This window comes from Streptopelia decaocto, assembly GCF_964273445.1.
Source record: "Streptopelia decaocto genome assembly, chromosome: 7".
NCBI classification, from domain to species: domain Eukaryota; kingdom Metazoa; phylum Chordata; class Aves; order Columbiformes; family Columbidae; genus Streptopelia; species Streptopelia decaocto.
This window is the reverse complement of record NC_138661.1, coordinates 38459132-38475889: the sequence shown is the minus strand read 5'-3', so window position 1 is coordinate 38475889 and position 16758 is coordinate 38459132. Positions and strand designations below refer to the sequence as shown.

Sequence of the window (16758 nt, the reverse complement as noted above, 5' to 3'; positions counted from 1 at the left end):
GGGGCTGAGGTCCTGCTGCCTTGGCTGAATGTGTCATGATGAGCAGCATTGAGGACAGCAGTGCATGGCCATGCCCTGGGCCTCCACATGGGTCTCCTGCAGGGGTGGCAAGACCTACCGGCAGCCAAATTAAAGGCACAATTTCACCCAAAAGAAGAAATACCTAGACAAAAGACAGATGTTCTGCAAGGCTCCCTAGGGGATCAAGGCACTTGGAGTCTGCAGCATCGCATTGCTGTGGACTGGAAAACCAGTGTCTGGCCCAACTGCATTTGAAGTGGAGCTTTGGCATGCACTGGGGGCAAAGGAGAGTGAGCTGCTGAAAACAGGTCATGCTGTGCCCCTGCACTTGCCATCAAAATGTATTGTCTCTGGTTCTGCTACCAAGTAAAAGGTAATGCAGTTTCCCACCGAGCAGGAAGACAGGATGGTGGTCTCCAAAGATGATGAGCACCTTGTTGGGGTTCTGAGAGCTCACGTAGCATAAAGGGCCACACACAAGGCCATTTCCCTACGACGGCTGAAGACGCACATGAGGAAGTGGGCACGGAGAGCACGGATGGTGTCCCACAGAAGCATCTTACAAGCACAGGCTGCAGCAACCCTGCACATTTGGCATGGGGATGGCAAGCTGGGACCAGCTGGATGTGTGGAAAGCTCATCCTCGTAGCATCCAGCTCTGAGTCAAAGCATGACATTTTATAGTAAAATAAAAAGCAGCTGATGCAGGCTGGCTGCAGAGTGATGAGCTGGCCTGAGCAGTTTTAGCAGCAGTGGGCGTGGGTGCGGGCTATGTGGCTCTTCCTGCCTGCTTGCCTGCAGACCTGCCCGCAGACCCTGTGCCTGGCAACCTGCTGCGCAGGCAGCCGCCTGCCCGCATCCCTCCTGCACAGCACGGAGGCTGCCTCGCACAGCAGAGGAAGGAAATTTAAAAATAACAAGGTTAAAAAAAAAAGAAAAGCTAAAAAAAAAGACCAAGTCAGACCTTTCTCAGCCCTGTGAATAGACCTGGGATCTTGTGCACGGAGTGTCTGACAAGCTGTGGACCGCAGAGCCGTGCCCGTTGCAGCACCACTGCAGAGTCTGCACAAACACACACTGCAAGTGCAAAGGGCGAAGGCAAAGAAACACATCAAGCAGTCCTCCTAAGTGAATCTTTGCCAGTAAATACACCAACAGACTCTACCAGGTAATGGCAAAGGATATGTGCATTTGGATAAAATATGAAACAACCACCGCCGCTGCAGATGAAAACCTCTCAGGCCAGGTAGGTGCAGAAAAATAGACCTCACCACTTAGGAGCCATTCTCTAATTAATAACTGTCTCCTCCAAATTTTCCTTTTTCATGATTGATCATTTACCCAGTCATCCCAATTTTAAGTTCCTTTGTGTAGATTCTGCTGGCACAGAACAGTGTAAGTAGAAAAAACTTATGAAAACCAGCTGACACTGATTATTAGAAGTAATTAGAGAAAAATGCTCAGCATCTTTGCAATATTCAAGCCAAGTCCTGCCACTGAATCAAACTGATCATGTGTTCTCTGATGGGACTGAGATGGGGACAGAATCTACAGTGGGAACCTTCCCGGACAATATAGAGCAGCTGGAACAGGGGGGCTGGATAAAAGCAATGCTTCAAGAGGTGCGTACTGAAAATGAAGCTTGTCCCTCATGGCACGAGGCTCCTAGCCATTGCCTTGCTGACACTTTTTGCCAGGGATCTGAAAAGGGGTAGGGAAATACATCCCATAACTTGGTCTTCTGAACTGCAGGTCTGCAAAAATCTCTCCATCCCTCCCCCTCTCCCTCCATCCCAGGATTCATTTTCTTGGCTATTGAATCCTTTCTTTGGTATGAGACTTCGGGGTCTGGGGTAGGGTTTTTTTTGAACTTTAACTTGGTGAAAACCATGTGTTCCAGAAGGAATGACATCAGATGAAAAGAAAGGATAATCACTTCCCTGACCCTGGCTCATGGAAAGGCCAGGATCAGGTCCCGGGCTTCTCAGGCAGTCATGTACGCCTGTCCAAAGCAAGGAAGCAAAGAGCATGTACAATGCTACCAAATGGCTGGAGCAGCATTTTGCATCTGTTTTGTGTCTATTTGTGCAGGACCACAGAGAACTCGCCCTCCTCTGAACCAGCTGGAGAGGAAAACAATGCTCTAAACCAAGCAAATACCAACCTGCTCTTCCCCTACCGTGACGCGGCTCACACCGGTGGCTTTGCAGCCCCTCTGCACCACAGCTGCGGCCACCCCTCCAGGATGCTCCCCTGCCTGCGGGCAGGGCTGGATGGTGGGAAGCCACCCCATGCCAGCCTGCCATGGCCGTCAGAGCTGTGACAGCTCAGCTGCCACTTCAGCCAGCAGCCAGGTGCCTGCCAATGTCATCGTTTCCCCATTACAGGGAGTAATGGAAAATGTCTCAAGATCTTTTCTGTTCCTTTCTCTCCCTTCTCCTCAAAAATAACTAGCAAAGCATGTGTTTGGCTGCTCCTTCACCATTAACAAAGCTCCTGTGCACCCCCACCCCCTTCCATGGTGCACTAACTAATCAACACTGCTCTTTCCCCAGGGAATAAACTCTGGCTCTGCAGCCAAGTCATCCAGCCCTAACGCCTCCTTGCCTCAAGCAAGGAGGCTTGTCATGGCACTTATTCTGACATGAGGCTTGCTGCCATCTAAGGACACCCAGCCACCATTTTGCCCACTGTGCAGGAGGGTTGAGGGATGGCGTGGTGGTGATTACCTGCTGTAAAGTAGCCTGCAGTAACGTGCATATCAGCAGAAACAGGAGCAGGTCGATGCTTGACCCTGCGCAGCACAAGTGGGATGTGTTGCATAGATACACAAATAAAACACAATGAGTCGGTCAGGGACCTCAGCATCATCCAGCCCTTCACTGCTGAGCCGGCTGCTTTCAGCAGACCCGTGATTTCTACCTGCTGCAGGCAGAAGGCTGGACATGGAGACATCAAGCTCAAATTGGGCTGAGTGTACAGCTATTCCTCCTGGGGACAGGGCTTTGCCCTTGTCCCTCCTCCAGCCTGGCGGGGGAGGAGGACTTCTGTGCAAGGCAGGGAGCTACACCCAGCTCTCCCCCTCTGCAGCTCACTGCTTCCAGTCACACCCTTGCTGGAGGCCAACCTCATGTTCCCTGCTGAGCACCATGAATCCTAAGGATCAAGGCCAATAATACAGTGGTTATTTGTAATAATGACACTGGGAAGAATGGAGAAAAAAAAACCCCAAAACTAAACGGATTTACAAAGTATATATTCCTGGTTTGTACACAGCCTGTGTCCACTGTCTTGCATCAGTCAGTGGTGTGAACAATACGTTCCTTTTACCATTGCTGGTCTCCCCCAGAATTCTGTCATTGTATCTCAGCCCTGGCCCATAACTTCTCCTCCCTCCCCCCCTTCCCTCCATTACTGCGCTCCCAGAGCAAGGAGGGGAAGCTCCCATATCTGTGGTTATTGCATGGTGTGGGAAAAAAGTAACTCTTCAAGCTTAGAGTATCTTACAAATCTCAAAAATATCAAGCATGTTTTGAGGCACTAATCAAGCCCTGCTACCTCCCCACTGAGCATGTCACATTATTGCCATTTGACAGGAGAAGAGGATATGAGGCAGGCAAAGCTGAACCTTTCTTTCCCCACATAAGAAACGAAGCGGGGAACCAGGCGAAGTCCGTGGATTTTGTGGCTCTCAGTCCCATGCTTTAGCCACACAGACAACCTGTCCCTTTTTCCTGCCCTCTCAGCTTGCCACAACCCAGTGCTGGAGGGCAAAAGATCCCAAATGACATAAACTTACCCACAAAATATTCACATGTGAATCTCAGTCCATAGAGACATTAATTTGAACTGTGCAAGCGACTCTTTTAGCCCAAGTCCATCATGCTATGCTTCTGACAGAACTTGTTTTCAGTACTAAAGGTAAGGCTATGCCATATCAGTGTGGTAAACAGACAACACTAGGACATCTTTGGGGCAAGGCATACTCATGCCCCAGAGAGATGTACTCATAAAGACTTAAAACAACTGCAGTGAATTTCTACTGACATCAGTGAATCCAGGACTTTGCATGCAGGTTCTAAACCAAATCCTCCATCCACACGGGCTCTGATATACCACTGGGTTTTCTCTTTTCCTTCTCTCTGCTTTCCAGCTATGTAGAGGAATTTTAAAGGGATGCGTCTCAAAGCTGCAGCAAAAGTACTAAAGATCTTACCGTGTAGCTCGGCATTAAGAAACTTCACGTTCTTTCTGTCAGCATCTCTCCACCTGCCCTGCTTCAGAAACATTCACTTGCCCAACACAATGTAACATGACTGTGAAGAGCTTTACAAATTCTGGAGTAACATCAACTCCTGTCCCACATCGTGTGAAGCTGGTGAACAACCCATCACCTTTTTTGTACCTCGCTATGTTTACTAATGCACCCACAGCTCTTTCTAAAAGAAACTTAATTCTTACTTTCAAGGCTGTGTTAAGATGACAACAAAACCTGCTCTGTTGGCGGTTTGCGGGGGGATGAGGATGTCCTGCTGACACATCCAGGGCTTGATCTGACAGCAAACAAAGACTGGAAAAAAAAAACAAACAACCAACAAAACAAACCCACCACCAAAAAGACCACCTCTGGTTTGAATGGGTTCAGCTGGGAGGAGAAAATTCTCCTGCTCTGAAGCACAGAAACCTCCATGTATTCAGCGGAGACTTGCGGGGAGGCACCATAAACTGATAGGGGTAGAAAGATGGCAAAGGTATTTAGAAAAATTGAAAAGGTTTTTATGCTTTACACCATCAGAAGACTTTGCCTTGCACCTCCTTCTTTTCCCACAGCCTCTGAACTCTAAGTCAGGTCTAACCTTTTCAAATGTAAGCAGCACTGGTTCATGCTGTCTCAAACCAGACATTTTGAAACATAAGACTGACTGCTGCCCTCCATTACCTTCCCCTAATCCACCTGCCAGTAGTCCCAGACACAGCAGAGAGCGGGGTTTGTCTCCTTTTGTCACCATATGCATGCTTTTAGGGCACACAGTGACAATCAGGACAAAAATACCACTGGGATTTCATTGTATTGTGCCGACGAAATGTAATTTGGCAGCACACAGAGAATGCAGCAGAAAAACAGCAGGGAAGATGGTGATGGGAAGCCACACACTCAGGCTGCAGGAGCCAGGAGTCAGTTTATGTACGGTCCTGGAAGCCAAGTGTAAGTGGGACACGTACACGTGTACCTGCATGCACATGCACACAGACGGACAGGCAGACTTATGGAAATAAGTCAGGAGGTGTAGGAAGCATTTGAACACAGCCAGAAATGCAGAGATCAGTAGTTTACCTCCCAGCCCCCTCAGAAAGAAGTGACACTTGGACAGGAGCTGCCGTAATTCTACATACCCGCTCCTTTTCTACCCTGAACTGGGGGCTCCTGGCAGAAATGTGGTGCTGGCAGAGCACATGCAGATACCAAAAAGGCTAAGAAGAGCTCAAAGCCAGTTCTCCCGTGAGAAAATGTGGCTGGAATTCTTGATTACCACATGGGCTGCAATTGTTTCTTGTCTTCAAGGGAAAGGAAACATCTCTGGGGAGCCAAAAGCAAGGGAAAGGGAGAAAAGAAGCCTGGGAATCACTGCAGGGAGGTCTACAGGTAAGGCATCCAAAGGGAAGATCACATGGTGAGGCTAGGGAGGTGAACATCAGAATGGGTGAAATTTGCATCAGTAATGAACAGACTGATGGGTTCTGCATTGTCATGAGGCAATGCAATTTTAATTGCCTGCACTCTGTGTCTGGGACACAGCTGTGCAAGACACTTTTCCATATTATTTTTACCTTGGGTCACCATGTTTTCCCCAAAACACATGTTGAGGCTGTGCATATGGATGCCATACCCTGTCTCCCCAGTGCAGAAAATAAAAGTGCTCATTCCTTTCTTAAAGGAAAAAAAAAAAAAAAAAAAGGAAATAATATTTCATTTTCACACTAGCAGCAAGCAGCAGGCAAGAATCAAGAGGTGCCAAGAGATGCAAGCAGGTCCTTTCCAACAGATACCTTCTTCTTTGCCAGCAATAAGTCCTGGTAAGCATTTGAACGGAGGAAGCGCGCATAGCTGTCACTCTTCATCAGCTTGTAAATGTGCTCCTGAGGGACGGGAGGAAATGAGAGAGAGAATTGTTATCAAACCTCATTTAGACATCACAGGGATTTAAAACACAGTGAATTAGAAGGAAGAGAGAGACTGATCAAAGTTCTAATTAAGTCTGCTATTATTGATTATCTGTGTTGTGGTAGCGCACAGGAGGTCCATCCTGGGGCACGACCCCGCTGTGCCTGGGGCTGCATGAACACAAAACAAAGAGATGGCCCTCACCCCAAAGGCTGGCACACATTATTCAGTAATCAGAGTTATTCTGCAAAGACTGCAACTCTCTGAAGTCCCCAGATTATAAGCAGGTGTCTGGCCAGAAACTACTGGGATGTCTCAAGAAGGAAGAAATAAACACCAGAAATTGTCCCACAGATTAGGTTCCATTTCACCACTCATAGATACTTGAACTATCACCCAGCACTCCCCTCCTGTTCACAGAGGGAACTCATACTTGAGCACGTTTCATCTCCACTAAAGACATATACTTAAAGCAAGACAAGCTGTTAATGTCCTGAAAAAGCCTGTATCTCTGGTGACTATGCAGGGAAGTTATATGACTAGCTCAGATATGGATGGCTACATCATATGTATAGTTATGTATGTCAGATGAGTCCTTCCCACAGGGTCTTTTTTCTCCTAGCAAGTCAAACTACTGTTACCAGCTTGCTCTGAGAGCACTTATTATGTGCATCTTCAAACTTACAAAGCAGTGTTTCATTGCAGCAGAACTTCATGCCCACCCTTTTTCAGTTTCCTTGCTTAGTTTTAGTTTCCTGCTGAGAATCCCTCAATACAGTCAGCTCTTCTTTGCTTAATTATCCCTGGATTTGTAATATACACTATCCCAAACACCAAGAAAATCAAATCAAAATACTTTGACCAAATAAAGACTGAGAACACACTAAAGGAATTCAAGAGGAATAAAAAAGGCACCCTGGACATTTCTCTTAGACTTTGTCCAAGGAAGTACTTTTATTGATTTAATGCTCAATTTTATCTATACTGATTTATACAATGTGAAATATTCTCTCTTGCCCTAAAGCCATTGTACATGAAACTTTAGAAAAGCCAAACCAGACTGAAGTCACATAGCTTATTTCACAAGCCAAGCAGAATTGCCTTATCTTCACCATCATGGGTAATTAGTGATGACCTGTCTATACACAGAAGAATTGCTTAATTCAGCTTTCTTGCACTATCTGGTGCAGTTCTAAGAGAGGGATAACTGCCACTGTTTTCCTATGACACAGCACAAATGTATCCTTTGAGCTACAACCTGGTGTGGAACAATTTGTATTGCTTAACTTCCACACTTGCTTTCAGACCTGACAAATCCTCGTTTGTGTAGTATTATCTATCTGATGGATAGCAGAAGATTTTGCAACAGAAATGCTCGTATAAAGCCATTTAGCAACTGTCACCTTTCCTTGCTGCAGGAAAACACAAGGGAGGGCACAGCTGCATACTTCTCACCTACAGCACTGCCATGAGATTTTGCATGCAGCTGTGGGACATTTGCTTTATTTATTCAGGACAGAATGAGCCAAATACGCTGTGCGACAAGAAGAGGGAAAATAATGCACGTCATGGATATGGTCATCAAAAGGTTCCTCTTTCTCTGGTGTGAACAAAGATTTACATCATCAATGCTCTCTCAAGTACTTCAGCTAGCAGATGGAATTCAGTTGATATTCACCCAACCATATTGCAGTCTGTTAATCTGTACTGTTACCTCTTAAGGTCTCTCAAGGAGACTCCACACCTTCCTAATGAGTTCTTCATAATCACCTGGGGAAAACAAACAAACAAACCCTCCTGACTGTATATCTAAAAGTCTTTCTCCTTCCTTCTCCAGGATGAGAAAACTGATGAATAAGTAGGGCAGCCACCTGGTAGCCCATGGACAGCAAAGGGCCCAAGGGTTCTCCAGAGCCTCCCTCCCCTTAGTGGTCCTCCCTTGCAGCACCAGTACATGCAGGGTGCTGGTGGGAGGGGGTGCTGGGTTGGGCAGGCAGGGGCTGTGGGGCTCAGGTAAGGCACTGCATGACAGGGGTACTCTCGTTAACATTTTGATAGACACACAATTATTTTTTTTTACTACCTTTCGACTACAAAGGGTTTCTTTACCTATGTCCGGACAACTGGGTCTGCTCTGAAAGGAAATAATAATATTTTTGGAACACAGCATTCAGTTTTCATTGCCACACAGATCACACAAGCTGTTTGCAGGCAAAGGAGAACACCGCAGAGCAGAGCCTGGCTGGCCATACAACCCACTGGCACACCAGCAACAACTATCATTCTTGCTCACGTCAAGACGTCTTCATGTCTTTGACCTTAAAACAGTATAAACTCAATATCTGGCTGTGGGAAGGGGGAAAAATTACTTCGATCCTGAGATGAAATAAACCACCAGCCGACTTCCTAACCGAAGCCCTTCCCTGAAAAACAGGACTGTTGCACACCCACAGCCCAACTGCCACCGCAGTGAGCTAATTGGTATGAAGCATTTTCTCTGTTTTTCATATCTTGGAATCACGGAACAGAACACAGCTACCTTTCAGCTGTTCACCAAAGATACATTCAAACAGGGAATAACTATTCCTAGGCTTGAATGCTAATGAAGAAAGAAGGCTGGGCATGGGGAAAGGCAGGACATACATAGCTTCAGAAGCAACCTTTACTGCTTAATTGCAAGAATTCTAAGGGCTTGCTTTGAATAAGCTCTGGATTGGAGGCACAAATGATACAGCACTTTACAGCACTGCATTTCTGAAGTACCTGCTGGAAATCTGAACCAGTTGCTCAGGTCAGCAAAGACTGCCTTCCAATTTGCAACAGTACAGGACAGCTTACATCGCTGCAGCCAAAATCCCTGCTGAGACTGCAGCAGGAAGGTCCCTGCTCCAGTTGTGGCTGCAGTCTGTGTTCAGCTCAGTCACACAACAAACCCAGCTGCAGGATGGGAAACACTAGTGACTGGGACATTTGGATCTTTTGCCTTTTCTGTTCTTTGCCACCAGGCTATTTTCTGTTATACTTTCTGAAATCTACAACTTGCTACTGAGAATTTACAGACAGCATTTGGCCGCTCATCATTTCTTAAATACATTGAAAGCTACTGGAGGTCCAGCAACCACACATATTCTTCTGAGGAGGCCTGAGCAAGGGGCCTCTCAACAGAGGTGTCTGCATGGATTTAGCTGCTCTGTGCAACTTGTGAGAATTGGCTTGTCACAGATTTTTAACTCACTTTGGCTCATTGTAACCCACTGGTCTCTCACGTCTTATTTTACTGAGCAGCTGCTTTTGTTCTTCCTCTTTATCATGTCGTGGAGAGGGAACAGAACCTCTCCAAAGACTGAAATCTCCAACTGCAGCCAGCATATCTAGTGATGCGCTTTATACACATGTTCACTCTCTGACACACCTGACACCGCTGGCAAGAAACTTGAGCCTTCCTGTCCTTTTGCTGAGAGAACTCTGCATTTTGTAAAGTTGTTTATTATAAGGTAACAAGCTCATTATTACTGGCTCCCTGAATACACAAAGCAAATCCGCTACTCGTGTAATTTTTAACAATGCAGCTGCAGCTCTGGACATTACCATCTCCTGCGCTGTGAGCAGGCTGGCCAGAATTATCACTGTGACATTTCTTTGCAAGTGCCCTGGGAAGTTCTTGTGACACATCTGCACAACAGTAGGAGCAATATTTCCTTTCCCAGCTACTGGGTACCACTGCTGGGTACCACTTCCCAGGTAGGGCGCAGACTCCCAGCTCCCTGCTCTAGACTTAGGACAGCAATCCCTTAGGGAAACATATTGCAAAAACAAAAATTCCAAACAATCTTCTAACAAAAGTTGCCAAACTGACCTATCAAACCATTAAACAAGGTAGCACCCTGCTTTTAAAAACAGACAGAATGCAGAAAAAAAAGGCCTTTCAAGATTTGGCTAGGAGTTGACAGGCATCACACATCCCATGGGTCTCCCCTGCAGCCTTGCCAGCTCTTTCGGAGCACCAAGCCACTGTTCCAGGCCACTGCAGTGGCAGCTGCAAGTGGAGACAGGGATGGACTTTACATGTGCAAGCAAGCCCTGGCAACCTGACTTTCTGAGCTGACCAGTCAGTCAGTCCCTCACACAGCATGCCATTGATGAGTGCTCCCCTGCCAGGATGGATGCGCAATTGGAAGTGTCAGCCTAACATGGAGGGTGACACAATAACCTGCTTTTGTAATTATGGTGGATTTCGTCTCCAGGAAGCAAACAATTCCCTTACAAGACTCCTGCAAGCAGAGCAGGTTTGCTTTCAAAAAAACCCAGAACTGTTCTTCCCCAGATCCTAAACCAAGTCAACGGAGACAATGGAGTCTGCATGCATCTCTTCTTGAGAAAAAAGGTAGAGTGGCTTTCATGGTTTGGGCACCTGAATCACATCTCCTCCATGGTGGGAAGAACTACATAGTGGGACTGAGGGCTATCCAGCTCCACTGAACATCTTCTCTGTACCTGGGCTGGTGCCATGAGAGTTACACTTCAGATGGTATAACCATTCCACTTACCATCATCATTGCATGATATAAAGGAGAAAAAACAGTAAATTTTAAATGGGGAAACATTGTCACTTCTGTGAATTAGAAGACAAAGGAGCCAGTCAGGTAAATCACAAAGAAAATATTTTCTACAGTTACGTGAAACCAAGAGGAAAACCCGTCCCAGCTATAGCTGACAGCTTAAGTACAGGGAAATAAACCCTGATAAGATTCGGCATCTCTTGGCTGTTTTCTTTCCACAAGCTCTATCTTTGGAAAGAGATGAAGGACAAACTCTGTAAATTTTCTTGACAAGAGGGGAAAGGGGGAGGAAAAAAAAAAAAAGAAAGATTGCAATCCAGATGGGAACGTGGGAGGTGGCTGTGATACCAGAAACTGTCTCAAAGCTGCACCTGCTTCAAATCAATGCACTGCAATGTGATCTCAGGACTCTCTCCCCCTTCGCAGTCAAATGCAGTGACCCTGAGGAGGGCATGGATGGCAGCCAAGCAGGACCTTGGGAACACCCGAGAAGTATGTGGGAAAAAAACCTGAATGACAAAAAAATAATAATAAAGTCTGACTCGGACAAAGCACCTGACAGACCTCAGGAACTGTGTTCTCCGTTAACCTTTCTTTTTAGCAGAAAATCTTGGTTCTTCCCCTCTGAATCATGTATATGAGACGAGGACTGTTGGTGGTTGAACATCCATTTCTAATTCCATCTGTATCTTACCCACTGTGACATTTTGTGACAGGCTTGAGACTTTTGGAGGGTTGAGAAGACCAAGCACAGCGCTCTCATTACCTTTGAACACCAGTCAGATTCCAGAAAGCCCTTATATTTGAAGTTGCTGATAGAAAGTTTTCCCTGTTTGTGCCTAAACACAGCCGCGAACTTTAGATGACAAGGGGGAATGCGGGGAAACTGCAATTTTTTTTGTTTTGTTTCAAGCACAGGTTTCCCATTTAGCACATTTTTAGTCCTTTCCAGGGGGCTTACACTAAGGCCAGAAGCTGTTGAGATCTGAGACCTAATGGCCCACTTTGGCCTTTTAAAGTAAACTGGTCAGAAATCTCCTTGCTGTAGCTATCCCATTAACGTGTTCTGGATTGTTTTAGGGCATCCCTTCACCCCATCACCAAGACCTGGCATTAAAGCAGTGAGATTTGATTTGGAGAACTCTTTGCATTTCAAGCATGTGCACACCTGCGGCCACTCCGCTGGCCAACTACAAGGGAGATTTGCAGAATGTCAGACAAATCCATTAGAAGAAAAGCCCATAAGCAATGTAAAGCAGTAGATTAAATAACTAAATAAATAACAGCAAACCACAATGAATGTTAATGTTTGTTCTACCCGTGTGCTGGGCACTGGGGAGGAATTTACTGCAGATTCGCACATGAGAGAGCAGAGCCTCAGCAAATGCCTTGTGGCCTCCGCTGGAAGGATGATAAGGGATGTCAGCTGAGGACCTGCCAGGGGGTTGCTTTTTGAAAAGCTGTCTCCATAGCACAAAGAGGATGTGGGAAGGAGAAAGCACAGAGATGCTTTTCTGACCACACGGTGTGCGGCTGCACCTTCCAATTAGAACAGGCAGCAGCCTAATGCCTTTGTGTTGGCACCTCTGCTCTGCAAAGACATTGGTGGCAAAGGAGGTGAGGTTAACCCCAGTTAACAGCACACACACACTGCAGCTGCAAAAACCGCAATCCAGGGGCTGTTGGAAAGGTACCCTACTCCCACTGTCACACCATTCCCAGCCCATCCTCAGCGATCCTGCCTGACCAGCAGGACCCCCTACGATACCACCACCAAGATCTTCCAAAAAGCCAAAGAAAGGAAAGGAGACCTCCTCCTCTCCAGCAGTTACCTGTGCCACTAATGAATGCAACCGTTTTCAGGAGTACTTATGATCACTTGCCACTCAGTCTAACTTACAGCACTGAAATGCGCTTTAGAGAAAGCAGGAAAAAAATGCTACATCAGCTCTGGAAGCTGAAGAAGTTGGTAGCAGACACAGCTGAGCTGAGGCAAGCAGTGAAGAAGCTGCAGAAGACAAGACCTTTGCACTTGCCCTGACTGAACCTGATGGGAAAACACCAGTTGGGGAGGAGGCAGGGAAACACAGGGGGTTTTATTCCAATTCCCCTTAATGTGTCCAAATCCCCACTAAGAATGCCCCTGAATCTGCTTATTCTGGTCTCCGCTTTTAGGATCTTACTCTTCTCAAAAGTGCTGTACTGCCCATTTTGAGCTGTCTGCACGCATCAGTCAGGGAGAGCCTCCCTCCCAAAGCCCCGTTGGTACCTGGCAGTATTGCTGTCTAGCAGGGCGAGGGGAAAATGGGTACTCTGGCTGCTGCGGGAGGGCTGAGCTTTCCTTGATTTACAGTTTAGAAAAGAAATGTTTCAAGTTGGTAAACGGCACATAAGGGTCTTGGCCTGAGTGTGAATTGCTCTGGAAAATCTGAGCAATATCTCTTTGGCCACTCTCAAGTTACTTAAGTGACACAATAATTTACACCCAGAGTTTTAGCTGATGCATTTTCTTCACACTCAACCAAGTTGGTTTTGTTACTATGGAAAAAAAAAAAAAAATGAGATGAATAATTATACTGTAAGACAGACTAACCTCACTGCTAAACTAAAAAAAGCATAAAACCTCTTTTCAGGCCACAAATGAAATTACACTGGGCTGAAGGCACAGGAACGTAAGAAGGAGCTTTAGCAGGAGGGATAACTGTAAGCAATGAGAGCTCATTTTGAGTAATACACAGAAATCCTTTGTTTAGCCCTGTAGATACAGAGTTGGAAACACAATGTAAATCTTTTGTGGGAAAGTGCATTGGTAAAAGTAACACATAAATTTAGCTTTGGCTCCTCTGTAAATTGATGAGACAACTGGTTTGCTTCATACCTCCAAACACACAAATGGGAAGGCAGAGCTGCTGGGGGGTCCGTGGCAAACACAGTGTGCAGGACAACGGAGGCAAAGGGTTGTTGAGTGCTGTGCAGTGAAGGGGTCAGCCTGGTACTGCAGGAGGATTTAGTCCTAAATATAGCAAGGGCTATCCTGGGAGACAAGAGTGGGCTGCCGGGAGTCTAACGCCATATGAGCAGCTTTAGGTTTTGAGAACAATGATCATGCCTAAGAGGCTGATTCTCTCAATATGGGCCAAATCCTGGCTACTGGCAAAAAGCCCAAGTGAACAGGTTTTGCTGGAGAGGAGGGGACAACCCAGTGTAGCACTTGGAAGACTTGCATCTCTTTTCCAAACAATACAGTATCTCGGAGTTGCAGCAACGAAGATGAGGTTTTGCACTCCTATATATACTGTGGTACAGCCATGAGATAAAACTACTCAACTTTTTGGCCAGCACCCTGATACTTGCAGGGGTGCCTCTTTCTGTTTTCTCTGATGAAAATCCTGCCAAAAAGCTGAGTTGCGCCATGGAGAGGAACATGCAGAATCCGTCACACGCAGAAGTAAAATTTGGTTGCACTGGGGCTGCCTGTGTCCCATAGGAGATGGTGACAGAGCAGGATGCAGCCCTACAGAGACCAGTAGCATACAGCTTCTGAGTAAAGGAGGCTATGCTGAGACAGGGACCACCAGGCCTGCTTGGATGCCTACCTACAGAAACATCCTTCCTTCCACGTCTCATCAACATTTTAGCTGTAAGATATCTACTGCTGTATCACCTTGGACCGTCTTTAAGTGATTGACCTCAAGCTTTTGGAGTCCATGCTACAAATGCATATCAAAATCTTGCATCTGTTTGCCGATGAACCCCATCCAGACTGCACATGACATTCATACCTGCCCTGGTCTGAGAAAGGGAGATGTAAAATGCATTGTTGATAAATCTCCACAGGGACATATATATATATATATATATATATTTTTTTTTTTAATTAGAACGGTGAACACTTCAAGAGATAACACACCCTTAAAAAAATTAGCCTGTAATGTTCCTGCAGGATGTGGGTTTGGCAGAGGTGGAACTGAGTCATCCACAAGAACATTCACTCATTATCCACAAGCAGTGGAGTCCTGGCTTCTCAGGTAGAAAGGGATGCAAGTGCAAGTGCTTTCACTCCCTGTTTGGGAGAAACAGAACAGCATCAGCTCCTTCCTGACTTTCATACAAAGAGAAAATGCTCTTGCTCTGGATTTGACATACAGTTGTTCCTTCCATTCAGGAAGCACAGTGCACACTATTGAGACTGGAGTCCCAGAGTCTGAGTGCTGAACTCAATTTTTAAGCAAACTAGACACTTTCCCATGTAACCAATTTAAAGGTATTTTTTGGAGTTAGGAAATGTCTGGCACATGAGGCACTGTTATTGCTCATGCACATGGTTCCAGCCAGCTTGGCAGGATCAACACACTGAATCACAGGCAGACTATTGTCCTGTGGGAATACGCCGACTGTTCTTGTCACACCGTTCTCATGATCTTTCATTTGGAGAGATCTGCTGTCTTCTGTCACTGCATGTGTACGGAGAGAGTTCACTTGTGACTTTTCCTAGCCCTTTTCCTGCCTGTGTGTATCAGAGGCAGGTTAGCTTAGACAGTCGATTAATTCCTGACACCTTCAGAGGCAGAAAGGCAACAGCAAGACAAAGGTTGGATGTTAGGTGTTTTTCATATGACATGACCACTAGACCACAAATTAAAATGGAGGGTAAAGGATAAAATCAGTAGTTTCTGATGTGTGGTGCAGATATACATTTCAAAAAAAATCCTGGGAAAGTAATAACAGTGAATATCTGTCCCTATGTAGACCTCTGCCTCAAGCCTTTTGTTTCCTGCTCTGTGCAGCATCAGGCACACCAGCACAAGACTCCACCATCACTTTCCTATTTTTGCTCCAGACACCTAATGGCTCTTCTGGGTGTATTTGTGGAGCTCTCAGTTTTAGATTGGTTGGTTTTAGGTCATTTTGTGAAAATGAAGGAGCTTGCATTTTTGTTTGTGTGTGTAACAAACGCGCAGTACCGGTGAGGCTTCATGTGAAGGCTGTTTCTACAGTCAGTGTAACCCACATACTGGGAGGACAACCGGAGTGCAGCACAAGGAAGGATTTTCTCCTTCAGTCCCATAGAATCAGAGCCAAAGGAGGAGAATAAAGGTCAAGTCCTTGCGCAGTCCCTAACCTCCAAAGGAACGACCAGGCTGTCAAAAGCCTCCAGGAGTCCTGGGCACCATCCATGTATATGTAGGGATGCTCAACCTTAGTGCTTTCAGTTTCTTGTATCGCAAGCACCAGGTCCCTGAGCAGCTCTGGCTCAGGTGCACTTGAGCCCCACTTCAAGGCAGAGCGCCTGGGCCTGCCCACGCACTGCCCACCAGAGCCGCTTTGCTGTTACCTCAATTCTCCATCCCTAGTCACCATCCTTTACATGCAGGCATGTAACCGGGGTGTCTAGGTGAAACACTAAGAAAACAGGGATAATGTTTCTTCGAGTTCTTACATTAAAGGTGATAGAGATGCGTGATGAATTATTATTTTCACGTTTTCCTTGCATGCTGTGATTTTGCTCAAGACCTACAAAATGAGTTCTGTATGCCCACTGAATAGACACCAGGCATACATTGCTTTATATGCTTGTTTTCACATCCCGTGTATGCTTGAAAAGACAAAGTCAGTGGAAGAAAGGTCACCCCTTATTTTCCTTTCTTGGTAGAAAATGACATTCCACTACCAAGAGATCCTTACTCACACTTGGAGTTTGTTTTTTAATTCAACGGGATTCTGTCAAGTTCTGTCAATGCTCCCAGCTTCCTGATGGGACCAGAATGCAAACTGAGGACTGATCACTGATGAATCCTGCAAGAGCTTGTATCTCTGTCACAGTCCAGAACAAAAACTCAGGGCAGCTGAGAGCATGAATTGTGCCCAAATCTGGGCCAGGTACATTTCTGGCTTGAGTAGCCTGGAGTTTAGCATTATGGTCTAAATCTGCTCTGGAATTAGCCAAGGATCTGCACAGCACAGTTGAAATCCCCATCTGAGCCGGGATTAGAAACGAATTTCCCTGAATCATCT

At 46.1% G+C, this 16758-nt stretch overlaps 1 protein-coding gene across 9 annotated transcripts in view; it reads right to left on the bottom strand.

Moving 5' to 3' along the window:
* Positions 1-16758, bottom strand: part of RGS6 (regulator of G protein signaling 6) — a 294856-nt gene that overhangs the window by 16845 nt on the left and 261253 nt on the right. For all 9 annotated transcript variants that reach the window (XR_014184622.1, XM_082058421.1, XM_082058415.1 and 6 more), the window contains one exon: positions 6070-6159. Coding sequence is in view for 8 of the 9 variants with exons in the window: in XM_082058421.1 (XP_081914547.1) it covers positions 6070-6159 (90 nt within the window). In the remaining variant the exon portion in view is untranslated. The remainder of the gene's footprint in view (positions 1-6069; positions 6160-16758) is intronic.